This window comes from Gracilinanus agilis, chromosome 1 (genome assembly GCF_016433145.1).
Source record: "Gracilinanus agilis isolate LMUSP501 chromosome 1, AgileGrace, whole genome shotgun sequence".
In the NCBI taxonomy this organism is placed as follows: Eukaryota; Metazoa; Chordata; class Mammalia; order Didelphimorphia; family Didelphidae; genus Gracilinanus; species Gracilinanus agilis.
This window is the reverse complement of record NC_058130.1, coordinates 696,989,280-697,002,397: the sequence shown is the minus strand read 5'-3', so window position 1 is coordinate 697,002,397 and position 13,118 is coordinate 696,989,280. Positions and strand designations below refer to the sequence as shown.

Sequence of the window (13,118 nt, the reverse complement as noted above, 5' to 3'; positions counted from 1 at the left end):
TCTTGGAATAAATACTATGCATTGGTTCTAAGGCAGAAGAGTGGTAAGGGCTAGGCAATGGAGGTTAAGTGACTTGCTCAGGATCATACAACAAGGACTTCCCATCTCTTGGCCTGGCTTTCTATCCACTGAGCTACCTTGCTGCTCCCAGGTCTATGTTAATAAGAGAAGAAACACCTACCCCCCAAAAAAGCTTCTGCTTGCTGTTATTGAGTCTGCTAGCCCCAAATCTGTTGAAGGCTAGAACTCTTAGAATCTGAAAGCTTAGACACTGAGCAACAGAAAACTAAACTCGACAAAATAAATTCATAATTTTGCTCAAGAATGTAATGGAAACACCCAGGCCATGGATGATTAGCTCACAAACATGCATGCAGTTTGGAAAAATGATTCCTCTTTAATGTAAATAGAATCCTAGAAATATGTCTCACAATTATTCCTGGAAACAGAATGTCAATGGATTAGTAATGATATCTATTCTAGAAATAGTAGAGTCTGCCTGAATATGAGGCCACACAGAACTACCCACACCTATGAGATTGGCAGAGGCAGAGACAAGAAGAGATAGACAGGGGAAAGGGCTGGGTAAAGAGAGGAAGAGGGAAAAGGAAAGGGAGAAGGAGAGGAAGGAAGGAAAAGACTGCACCCAGGACTGGGTACTCCTCAACTCAACTCCAGATCCAAGCATATCTAATGTAGCTAGCAAGGATGGGCCACTCCTCCCTTATGGCCATGCAGAAGAGAAAAGACTGAGGGCATAGACCAGAGGTTGCTCCCTGGTTTGCCAACAAGAGGGGAAATCACAAACAAAATCAAGAGAAGCACCCCTTAACACCTGATTGATGCCTCACCTACTACTTTAGTCAAACTAGGTCCTTTCATCAAGGACATCCAAACTGGTCTTTGACTTCTCTCCCAAAGAGTAAGACAGTTCTTATGGGCATTAGAAGTTGTGCCATCCAGGAGTCAGTTTGGAACAAAGTAGTCTGACCCCATAATGTGAAGAGAAAGTTAACCACCTCCATGTAGACCACAGGACTCCCAGGAACATTATCTCTGGATGAAAGGAGTCCAGTCCTGTATGCACTGTAGAAAACAAGCTATCCCCTCAATAATGTTCTGAAGTCTTTATCCTGGCAGAGGGATATATATATATAGTGATTTGATAATTGTGACAGCAGCTGGGATGTGAAAAAACCGAAGTCTTTTTCCATGGGTCAAACAGGCAAAAACTTGCATTTAAAATATATAAGGATAGAATTATGGCTCTGAAGACAAGAGGGTGAGGGATATGGAGATTTGAGGCACTGAAAACTTACCTTGGCAGGGAATTAGGTAGCACAATGGAAAGAGCATCAGGCCTGGAGTCAGGCGGACCTGGGTTCAAATTTGACTTCAGATACTTCCTGTGTGAGTCTGGTCAAATCACATAATATCAACTGCCTGGCCCTTAATCACTTTTAAGTCTTAGAAGGATACTAAGAAGGTAAGAGTTTAAAAAAGAAAACCTACCTTGGGGAGATGCTGGCCAGATTCTAGTTAAGATAGAATAAGGGAGCCCTTGATTATACCCCACTGGAAAGGGAGCAGATTCAAATTAGCCCTCCTAATGATTTCTTAATATCTACCCACAGATGGGAACCAGATCTGTTCAGTTCTTAGCAGAAGATGAATGGGCAAAGGCACTGATGTATGCGATCACCAAACCTGACCGGACTTACCTGGAGCAAAGTCCAGAGAAGGTTTGTTTCATAGATTCCCGTTTCTCCCCATCTCCAGCCACTGCCTCTTTTCCTCCCTACCTGAGGACATGACAACTCCGCTCACCTAATGCTATGATCCAGACTGGAAAGGGAAGGACATCGACCAATCTCTGATGGGGAAACTATCATATAATAACATTACTCATAACGATACAGCATTTTAGGTTTTACAAAGTTCTTTGCTCAAAATTTCCTATACAGCAGATAATACTAACGGTCCCCCATTTTACAGAGGTGGAAAGAGACTACCTGTGGACGATAAAGTGTCCTGTTCAGGGCCACACCACCAGTAACTATCAGAGCCAAGACTTCAATCCAAGTTATTGAACTACAAGAATAATTTGAACTACAAGAATAATATTGAGCCACAAGAATAAATACTGAAGTACAAGACTTTACCTTTTTCCCCTTTAAAAAAAATACAGAATTTAACAAACACCATATAAAATGGCATTCCATATATACAGTAGATCAAAACAAAGATTAAACACAAAACTACAGTCCTCTATAATATATAACTTGCTTTTCCTTTTAAGCAGGTTCAGCTAATAACCTTCTTTGTTATTATTTTTTTAAACCCTTACCTAGGTAATGGGGGTTAAGTGACTTACCCAGGGTCACATAGCTAGGAAGTAGCTGAGGCTAGATTTGAACCAAGGACTTCCTGTCTCTAGGCCTGGCGCTCAATCCACTGAGTCACTCAGCTGCCCCCTCAGCTAGTAACTTCCTAAGCTGTCCTGCTTATTTGTATGCTTTTTTATCTTTGTGTGTTCTTCACATCATTTTTTTAAACTTCAATTTTATTTCATTTTCTCTTCTGAATTCTTTCTCTCTTTCCTTCCCTTTCCACCATCTATTAAGAAGTCAAAAAAGTACAAATCTGTATAATTATACAAAACTAATTCCTGCATTAGGGAGGGAAGGAAGGAAGGAAGGAAGGAAGGAAGGAAGGAAGGAAGGAAGGAGAAAGAATAAAAAGGAAAAGAGAGAGTATGCTTCCTGCTTCCATCTGGGTCTATCTTCTCTCTCTCTGGACATTGATGTCATCTTTCACCATGCTTTTTCATATTTTAAAATGATACCTCAATAACCCTCTTGTTTTTAGACCTATACTCTTTCCACTAGACTACATTTCTCTCATGTGTATCAGTTGGCATTGGGGTAAAAGACTGCAGATGGATGGGGCTCCAAAGAAGTGAACAATGCCTTCCTTACTTTTCCAGCATGAGCAATATTGCTCCCTTTGCATCTCCTTGAATTCCATTCCCTATTTTTTCTACATCTTTGAATCCTGCCCAACCTTCAAAGCCTAGCTTTAGTCCTAGTTCTTAAGTCAGGCTTCTCCCCCTGGCTACTCCAGGCTGCCTTGAACTCTTCCTTCTCTGAATCTTTCTACAATTGTTAAGAATGAGCAATCGTGACTCAGTGAGCACTTAGCATGTCCTTCCTTTTCAAATTAATCTGGCAGGTATTTGTTGAAGAACCTCCTAAGTGCATAGAACTATGCTAAGGAAGGAAGATGGGAAGCATCAAATAGACAGCCCATAGATAGTCACCAAGGAAGGGTTCTTGCTAGGGAAGGGGAAGCATAAAGTCTGTATTTGAGGTTACTTAGCTCCAAGTTAGAACATTAAAGTATGCTTTCTGGAGCTCACACATCCCTTTCCTTTCTATAACTGTATGAGAATGGGGAGTAGTGCAAATATTCTCATTTTTCAGAAAAGAAGAATGAGGCACATAAAGGCAAAATTACTTACCAGAGGCCACAGTGTTACTGTCAATTGAATCCTGTGTCCTATCCTCACTATCGCTCTCTCTTCCTCTCTATCTCTTCTGCTAGGGGCTCAAGGACATAATCTTGGCATTGTTCTGGAGTCCTCAATTTCCCTCACCCCACATATCCAAATAGTTGCCAGATCTTGCCATCTTTCCCTTCACAGAAATTCTAGCATCTGACCCCTTCTCCACTCACCTATCTCCCACCTTAATTCAGGCCCCCATCACCTCTCAGCTCAATTCCTGAAAGTTTCCACTTAAGTCTCTCATTACTCCAGTCCCCCATCACAGTGCTGCTAAAGGAATTTTCCTTAACTGCAGATCTAAGTGACTCTTCCACTCAATCAATTCCTATGGTTTCCCGCTGCTTGTAAAATAAAATATACACTCTTCTATTTAACTTTTAAAGCTTTCCACAACAACTTAGCCTCTTCCAACTACCCTTTTAATCTCACTGAATATCAGCCAAACTGACCCTTTACTATTCCCCTTCCCTACACTCTCATCTGTGGGAGGGAGCAAGAGAGCATGGATCACAAAATGTAAGAAAACTAATTATTAAGAATCGTATCACCATGTAAAAAAATGTTTTAAGAGTATAGAAAAAGGCAAAAAGAAAGAAAAACCTGAGCTTGTGGAGCTTCTCCTCACTCTGTCCCAGGCATCTGGTGGTACTTCCCTGTATAACTCATCTTGTTCCTTTTTCAGACTTTCCTGTTCATCTACTTTGGGATGATTCTACGAGCAGCCAACAACAGTGCCATGGTCAGGAAACACCTCAAATTACTTCTGGAGACATCTCATCATTTTGCAAAACAGAGAGAGGTGAATGTAGAATCAATAGCCATCCAAGACTGTTCTAGTGAACTTCCAAAACCGAAAGCCCATGAAGAACTCAGACATTCCCCAAAAATACCTGATCTCTTGGTTATAAACTGAACACTGATCTATTCAGAGGCTGAACCCTAATCTTGACTAAAGACTGCTTAGTCAAGTACCTGTCACAGCCTCAGTCCTAAACTCAACTTCAGATGAAGCCCTGACCCTCAATCCAGACCAAGTGCTGACGCTATGACCAGTCCTGACCATCGCTGAAGACTAAAATATAATCTCAGTCCCAGACTGAACTCTAACCCTAATCTTAGACTAAATTCTCCCCACAATCCAGGCCTGAATAAATCCTGTCCCTGGCCACAGACTGGTTGTCTAAGCTTAGAAACTAAATCCTAGAGGATAGCTAGGTAGCTCAGTGGATTGAGAGCCACATCTGGAGATAGGATGTCCTGGGTTCAAATCTGGCCTCAGACACTTCCTAGCTGTGTGACCCTGGGCAAGTCACTTAACCATCCATTGCCTATCCCTTATTGTCCTTCTGCCTTAGCATCAATACACAGTATTATTCCTAAGACGAAAGGTGGGTGCTTAAAAAAAAAAAAGAAAAGAAAAACTAAACCTTAATATTACCTGAGCACATATTGTCATCTAATTTCATCTCCATAACCCTACATGTGCCCCTTGGTACATACAATTTCCCTAGATATAATGGATCAAATGGGGCCATGTGGCTCCCAGGCAGAGATTGCTAGAGCCAACTCTTGCCAGTTCATTAGACCTGATTGTTAAATTTTCAGTTGAGCATTTATGCCTCAGAAATGGGCAAAGTACAAATGGCAGATATAATTTATTCTTTTTCTGATTATCTAGACTTAAGAAAGTGGTGGAGAAAGATGTATGTAAAGGGCTTTCTATATCTTAAAGCGTTATTTAAATATTAGCAATTAATTAAGAGCTTAACAAAGGCTTTCAGGGAAGTGGGGAGGGAAGAAAATGATAAAGAAAATACTAATAAGGTAGATTAAATTTCAGTATGTCCTGCTGACATTTTTTTCCAGCTGTTAAAACATTAGCTAATATATCTCTGCCCTCAGGAGAAATCCAGCAGGCTTGGCCTATTCCTACGCCCAAAGGGTATCGTAACTTTTCACAGTTCGGTACTGCTTTAAGGTTTATAAAGCACCTTCCTCACAGCAGTGCCAGAAGGTAGAAGGTCAAGTACTTTCTCTATTTTGCTACTTTGGACAGGTTTCCTGATTCTGCATCCAGGGCTTTCTCCATCGCTGCTTTCTCTAAATACAAATATCAGGAAGAAACCAACTAGCAAGTGGCTGGTTCTGAGAAAGGGGCCAGTTACATAGTATGATTCTAGGCATTCTAGGGTTGACCCTTTGTCTCCCTGTAAAATTCTCCCTTTCCAGAAGAACATGATCTGATCATTAAGGCCTCAAATGTTATTATCTTAAATGTCCTGGGTTTCAGGTACTGTGATATGGAATGGTGGAAAGAACCCTAGACATGGAATCAAAATGTGTGAATTCATATACTGACCTTTTTAAAAAAAAAAACTGGTATTTAGGGATGATCACTTACCCCTCAGAATCTGATTCTTCATCTATAAAATGGTAAAGGGAAAGGGAGAAGGGTATTGATTGAGAAAAGCATTTATTAAACACCTACTGTGTGCTAGGTGCTTTCCTCACAACAACCTGTAAGGTAGATGCTATCATCCAAATTTTATAGTTGAGGAAACTCAGGCAGATAGAAGTTAAATGATTTACCCAGGGTCAGCTAGTAAGTGCCTAAAGTCAGATTTGAACTTGGGCTTTACAGATTCTAGAAATAGCATTCTAACCACTGTTCTACCTAGCTGCCTCAATATTAGAAAATGTTTTGACTTTTGGGTCTCAGCACCTGGATTCAAATCCCACCTCACTTTACCTCTCTGGACCTCAGTTTCCTTTTCTGTAAATTTGAGAGATTGGACTAGATGACTTTCTAAGAGCATCCTTCCTATCTCTCAATCAATGATCCTAAAAATAAAAACAACAGTTCTATAACCTATTTCACAGAGCTGTGAGAAAGCGCATTGTAAGATATAAAGCGTTATATGGATGAAAACAGTTATTAATATTAACTGGAATTAGGACACCTGAATTCTAGGTCTGCCTCTACTCCCTCCTCTGGGCCTCAATTTTCCTACAGGGTAAGAGTAGATCCCTGAAGCCGTCTCTCCTCTAAGAACCTGTGAACCCAGGACCAATCTGTCTGGTACTTGGAACCTTCAGTTTACCAGCATCCCTATTTCTTTTATTCCCTTACAGGGAATTGCCCTCACCATAGGATTAACAGCAGAGCGGCATCTCGATGATGCTTGGGCAGTCCTAGACCAGTTTGGCCGGACGGGACATTTAAAGAAGACTCTTAACAACTATAGCTTGAAGGTATTTGCATCCCTGGCCATAAAGAAACTCTGCCACCACCTCTCCTTCCCTTCTTCACAGGGACATTAAACAATAAGGGATAGATGGCACATTCCCTATCTAATGCTCAGCATTTCCCTTTCCCTCTCTGAGACACAGTTTCCCTGAGCCTCAGTTTCCCTAACCTTCTTCCCAAAAAATAGGGACTTATATTAGTTCTTATCTGAAGAGAACCTTTGACCCCTAAAGTCAATGGTCCAGGATCACTTGTATCACAGAAACTCACCTTCAGGATTCTCTGCAATCTCCACCCTCCCCTCCCAAACAGAAATACTCACCTCAAATAATAGTTTCCCTGCTATCAGCATCATGCCAGCACCTCTGCCAGCATAGAAGAAGAAGGGCAGGTGTAAGAGGGAGGAGGGAGCAGGGGATGTCAGCAATTGGGAACCTCTAGAGACAACGAGGATAAAGAGATATGAGGCATGACATAAATAGGCAGGAAACTAAGAAATAAATAAGAAGCCTTACAAAATAGAGATCACAAAAGATCCTTTGCAGAAAGTTAAATAGCCAAGGGGTTGATACTAGGAGTAAGTCAGTCAGTCAATTAATAAACATTCATTAAACACCTTTTATGTGCCAGGCCCTGAGCTTAATGGCTGAGGAAATAAAGGAAAGCAAAAGAACCATCCCTGCTCTCAAGGAGCTCCCAACCTAATGGGGGAGAATATGGTCAAACAACTCAACAAACAAGTTGGAGACAGGATAAATTAGCAATACTCAACAGAGAAAATGCACTAGAATTAAGAGGGCTTGGGAAAAGCTTCCTATTATAGGAAGTAGGATTCTAGCAGGGTCTTGGAATAGGAGAAAAGGGCCCTGGTTTTTGAGTTACAGAAGCCTGGGTTCAAATCCCAACTCTGCTACTCAGCATCCTGTTGTTAGGCAGAGGCCAAAGGTATGACCCCACAATTTCCTGCATGATCCCAGGCACATTACTTTCCTTCTCGAGTCTATTTACAATCCTCTACAAAATAATTTCTAATATCCCAACCGGCACTGACATTATTTATTCTCCATCCTCAAGCATTTTTCAACTCTAACACGCTATGGCATATGACACATATATGACCTCAGTGGAAAGAAGTTTTATCAGACACCTTCCAGATGGGGTCTGGAACAAGAGAACTTGGGGCCTGAGGAGGAGGAGGAGGGTAGGGTGGGACACAGGAAGAGAGGCTGAATCAGCATGGCAAAGAGGAATCTAAAGCCTAGAAGAAATTCAAAAGGAAAGAAGTGTTTGTATATGTGAATACATGAGTCATCAAATCAGTCCTCCTCTTCCTTGATTGACTAAAGCCATATGAAGGCATTGTATATCTCCCCCAACATGGAGCTCAGGACCCTGCACTTAGGAAATGCTTGATAAATATTTGTTGAATCAGTCAGTCAATAAATGGATCAATGAATGAGATTTGTTGAGGGCCAGTCAGACAAGAAGGGCTTGGATTCCCACTCCCATGCACTGATTCAAGCATAACCTTCCCCAGGCCTAGAACCCACCCAAATGAGAGGCCATTGTCAAGTCTATACATTTTACAAATTGGGGAAAACAAGGACCCCAGCTGGGCTGCCACTTCTTGACTTCCTCTCCAGAAAAGAACTAGGGAACTGAGCCCAAACTGCTGACTGGAAAAGCATATTGCCCATGGGAAAGTGCTAGATTTGTAGTCAGAGGACCTGAGTTCAAATTCCAACCCTGTCATTTACTATCCATGATGTTAGGCAAGATGTTTGACTTTTCCTGGACTCACTTTCCTAATGTAAAAAATAATGGTAGTGTACTCTGACTTTTAAAGAGCTCTCTTCCTATTCTACCTGGCCTTCAGAGCTCCATTCATCATCCAAAAACAGTATTGAAGGCTATCTTTGACTGTCCTTTCCTTCTCTCAACTCTCTAGGAGGAAGAAGACACAAAGTGGAAGTGGGCCAGCAGTACCATCCTTCTCTCCTATGGGCAGATGGCAGCCAAAGCCAAAGAGAATATCTTCCCTTGGGTCGATAACATCTCCTCAAGAATGGTCTTTTTCTTCCGCAACAGCAATTGGGTATGGAAAATTTTTCTGTTCACAGAGTACCCGGAACTAGGTTCACAAACCTTCTTAGCATAGAGACAGAATCTTAGAATTACATATAGAATATTACAATCATAGTTTCATAGGATGTGGGATCTGAAAATTAAAATCTCCCTTGCCTCATTGTAGCATGAATAGACTGGGAGGAACTCTGACTTCTCCAAAGCTAAATCTATAGAACCAGCTCCTTCAGGTCCTATGATAACAGAAAAGAAAGTCTTTGAGAACAAGCCTAGTAATAAACTTCTTTCCATTTGCTGAAAGCCAACTTAGCTAAATGGGAAAAAGAAAATTTTCTGTTTAGTCACAAGTGTTTATGAAACTATAAGTTGTGGAGGGGTTGTGATATGCATTAACGAAGGGCAGCACCCACATGGATAAAATCACATCCATTTCAAATATTGGTACGAGAGATGTCTTCTGTGTCATCTTCATACTCTTCCATCTTGGAATATTAATAAGTTGGTGTGATGACAAGAATTTTATTCCAATCTTTGAGGGCTTAGACCTGCAGGTCAAACTCTTTGCTACCACCTCCCCCAATTTCAAAGTTCAAAGAAGTGTTCAAAGAAGAAACATTGTACTTGTTTCATCCTTCAGCATCATAAGACCCAGAAAGGTAAAGGGTCCCATACAACTGGTAACTATGACTAACAATTGTATATTTCTTCCTCTCTTAATTTCAGTGACTCACTCACCCTCTTCCAGTGAGAAATCTCCCTTCCCAAAATGCCTTTCTCTATACCCTTGTCCAAATCCAAGATAACCCTACCATTTTCTCAATACCTTATCTCCTCAAGCCTCCCTTTCCATAACTCTGGAATTTCTGAGTCTCGGCAAACTTCCTTTTATTCCATCTCTTCACATTCTATTTTGACTTGCTCTAGAAGAAAATGCATCCTTGTCCAACCTCTCTAGAACTGGTTGCTGCTTATCTCATGTCCTCTGGACCATTCTACCATGAGGAAGAGTTGACATACTCCCTGTTGTCCACTGTTACCATGACTTAGCTGCCACTTTTCTATTGGGGTTGATGTCATCTATTGTTGTTTAGTTGTATCTGACTCTTTGTGATCCTATGGGCCATAGCTAGCCACGAGATTTTCCTGGCAAAGATACTAGAGCATTTTTGCCATTTCCTCCTCTAGTGGATCCTTTCATCAGGCAATTAGAGGCTAAATGATTTGGCCACGTGTTTGAGGCCAGATTTGAAATCAGGTCTTGCTCACTCCAGACCTAGCACTCCATCCACTGAACCATCTAGCTGCCTCCTAGACATATAGATATTAAGTGACTTGTCCAAAGTTACATAGCTAGGAAATGTCTGAGGCTGGATTTGAACTCAACCTTTTCCCAACTCATCATCCAAGGTTCTTATTGCTGAGCCACAGCTACTACCTTTATCTTTCCTACTTTCAGAGATATGCTGGCCTCCATGTTATACACACTCTCCTTTCTCTAGGAGGTTGATGCTTAGGGGACAGCCTATCTCTCCAAACCTACCTTTCATATTTGTCCTCCACTTGGCTTCCCAGTTCATCAAACCCCTTTAATTCACATGACCTAAATCTTCACCCTACTTCAAGCCATTCATAAGAATGATCATGCCTTAGAACTCACCATCACCCATAACTGTGTCACTTCCATGATACTGAACTCTGAAATTCCCACGTTACTTAGCCTCCCTTAGCTAGGAGTCAGAAACAGCCAGGTGGCACAATGGATGAACTGGAAGAAGAGGGAGAAATGGAGGGCTATGAGGTTATGTTGAGGATAAAGAATAGTTTGAAGTATTTGGGAGCCTTAGAGAGTTTGGCATGGACTCAGAAAGACCTGAGTTCAAATTTCATCTCAGATACTTACTGTGTAACCCTGGACAAGTGAAAATTTCTATATGTCTCAGCTTTCTTCTCTGTAAAATAAGGATGATAATAACATCTACCTTCCAAAGTTGCTGTGAAGATAAATGAGAAAAATATTTATAAATCACTTAACGCATAATTGTCTGATAACATAATTGTTGCTTAATGAGTGATTGTTTCTTTCCTTCCTCCAGGGCCTAATTATTCCTCATCTATACAATGAATGAGATGGGCTAGATAACTTTTGAGGTCCTGTCTAACTCTAGCCCCTAGGATCCTTCTAAGTCCATAATCTCCTATCTTGCCATCTCTTCCTCTGCCTTACTTCTAAGCCTTCTAAGTGCCTAAACCTATTTTTTATCTCCTCAATGTAGCCTCACATCCCTCCATTTCTCCCTCTTATCCCAGACCATCCCTGCTTCTCTCAACTATCCATGTCATGGGCCTTCTAGTATCCAAGTTCAGCAATACATTGTTCTCCATCTTCGAACTCCCTTGTCTGCAATCTTACTACAATTTGTCCCTTGCCAATCCTCAACCCTGGATCACTTCTACCATCTGCCTTCTCCATAATCCCAACTGGAAATTCTTCTGGAGGAAGTAATTCCACTGTTCCAACTGAATCTATTTCAAACCCAGGTAATTTAATACCAGCTGGACCTTTTTTCTCAAGCCTCTAACATCACCCTCTGTTCTTTCTTACCCCACTCCACAGATATGTTACCATCTCCCTTTCCAAGAAAATATAACCCATCCTTCATGAGCTCTCTCATAACCTCCTATTCCACACCTCAAAATCTATATCTTTTCCCAGATGTATCTCCTTTATTTCTGTACTTGAAAGGTAACACTCCATTTCCTGTAGACTTCTGTGGAACTGCTGTCTTATTTCTTATCTATCCCATCTGTATCCTTTTAAAATCCCTTTGGTTGGATAATCATCCATCACCTTCCCTATTAACATGATGTTCTCATTACTTATCACTAGCCCCTCTTCCTTTCTCTTCTTTCCTCAGTTGGAGATCTCATTAGCTTTCATAGATTCAAGTATCAATTCTCGATAGAAAATACCCAATATCTGTATATCTAGATCTGATCCGATTCATCTCCTGAATTTTAGGCACAATATATGTGACTAGAATTAAAAGTATCAACAACTACTACCAAATTTCTCTTCTTGGATGCCCCATAGGCATTTCAAACTTAATTTCTTAAAAAGGAAAATGGTTGTTTCCCTTAACTAAACTCTCTGGCCCTCAAAATTTTAATATTTTTTCTGCAGGTACAACTCAGGTTCTAAACTATGGAGTCATATTTCAATCTTCTCTTCCCCTCATCTTTCATATTCAATCATTTGATAAATTTTGTTGGGTTTGTTGAGTCTAACATCAAAACATCTCTTGTATCTGTCCCCTTCTTTTGCTACTCAATACAATGAACACCCTAACTAAAGACCTTATTTCTCATATGCGCTACTATAAAGTCTTCCTAATTGACCTTCCTTCTCAGAGTTGAAAGGACCCTTGATTTGATCTCTTGGTAAGTAGGAAACCCCTTCTTCAGCAAACACACACATGTTATCCAGCCTTCCCCTTGAAGGTCTAAAATGACAGAGAAACTCACTACTTCTAAAACCTGAAGCCAGTAGATGCAGGTACTATGGAAGGTTTAAGTTTGGTCAGGCATTGAAGAACCAAGATCATCCAGTGCATGTTGGACCATCACCAGTCATCTTGACTTTCATATTGCCACTGGACTTTGATCACTCTGGAAGAAAGAGTTGAGGTTGGTAACTTTGCAAAACTCTGCCTTGCTTAAATTCAATTCACATTTGAGTCAAGACATCACCAGTAATGTCACTGGTCCTTTTCAAAAATGAAGGACAAATAACAATAATTTCCAAGGAAGTTTTCCTTCAAGCCAAAATCTGTTTGCCATTTCCTTCCCATTGCTCCTAGGACAAGCAAAATAAATATAGTCCTTCTTCTTTGATGTGACAGCTATTCAAATAGTTGAAGATGGGGTAGGCATGTTTCCCTTGTTTTCTCCATTCTGTCAGTTGCTTCAAATTTTTACCAGCTTTTAAATGCACTAAGACTTTTGGATCATTCTGTATTTAATGTTTTACAATCACCTCATCACCCTAGTCAGCCTTCTCTAGTTCTTCTCCAGCTTTGCCCTCCCTCAAATATGATGTTCACATTGTAATCCCCTACTAGAGAGAAGGAAACTAAGGCTCAGAGGGAGATTAACTCAGCATCACACAACTAGTAAAGATGGAGGAGGGCGTTGGATCCAAGTGTCTTCTGACTCCAAATCTCA

General features: G+C 40.8%; 1 protein-coding gene across 1 annotated transcript in view; it reads left to right on the top strand.

Annotated features, from left to right (window-relative positions):
- The window catches only part of LOC123255754 (maestro heat-like repeat family member 5), a 113,071-nt gene that overhangs the window by 11,263 nt on the left and 88,690 nt on the right, over window positions 1-13,118 (top strand). The window contains exons 6-9 of the mRNA XM_044684495.1: window positions 1,635-1,742; window positions 4,248-4,364; window positions 6,698-6,817; window positions 8,761-8,907. Coding sequence (XP_044540430.1) covers window positions 1,635-1,742; window positions 4,248-4,364; window positions 6,698-6,817; window positions 8,761-8,907 — 492 coding nt within the window. The remainder of the gene's footprint in view (window positions 1-1,634; window positions 1,743-4,247; window positions 4,365-6,697; window positions 6,818-8,760; window positions 8,908-13,118) is intronic.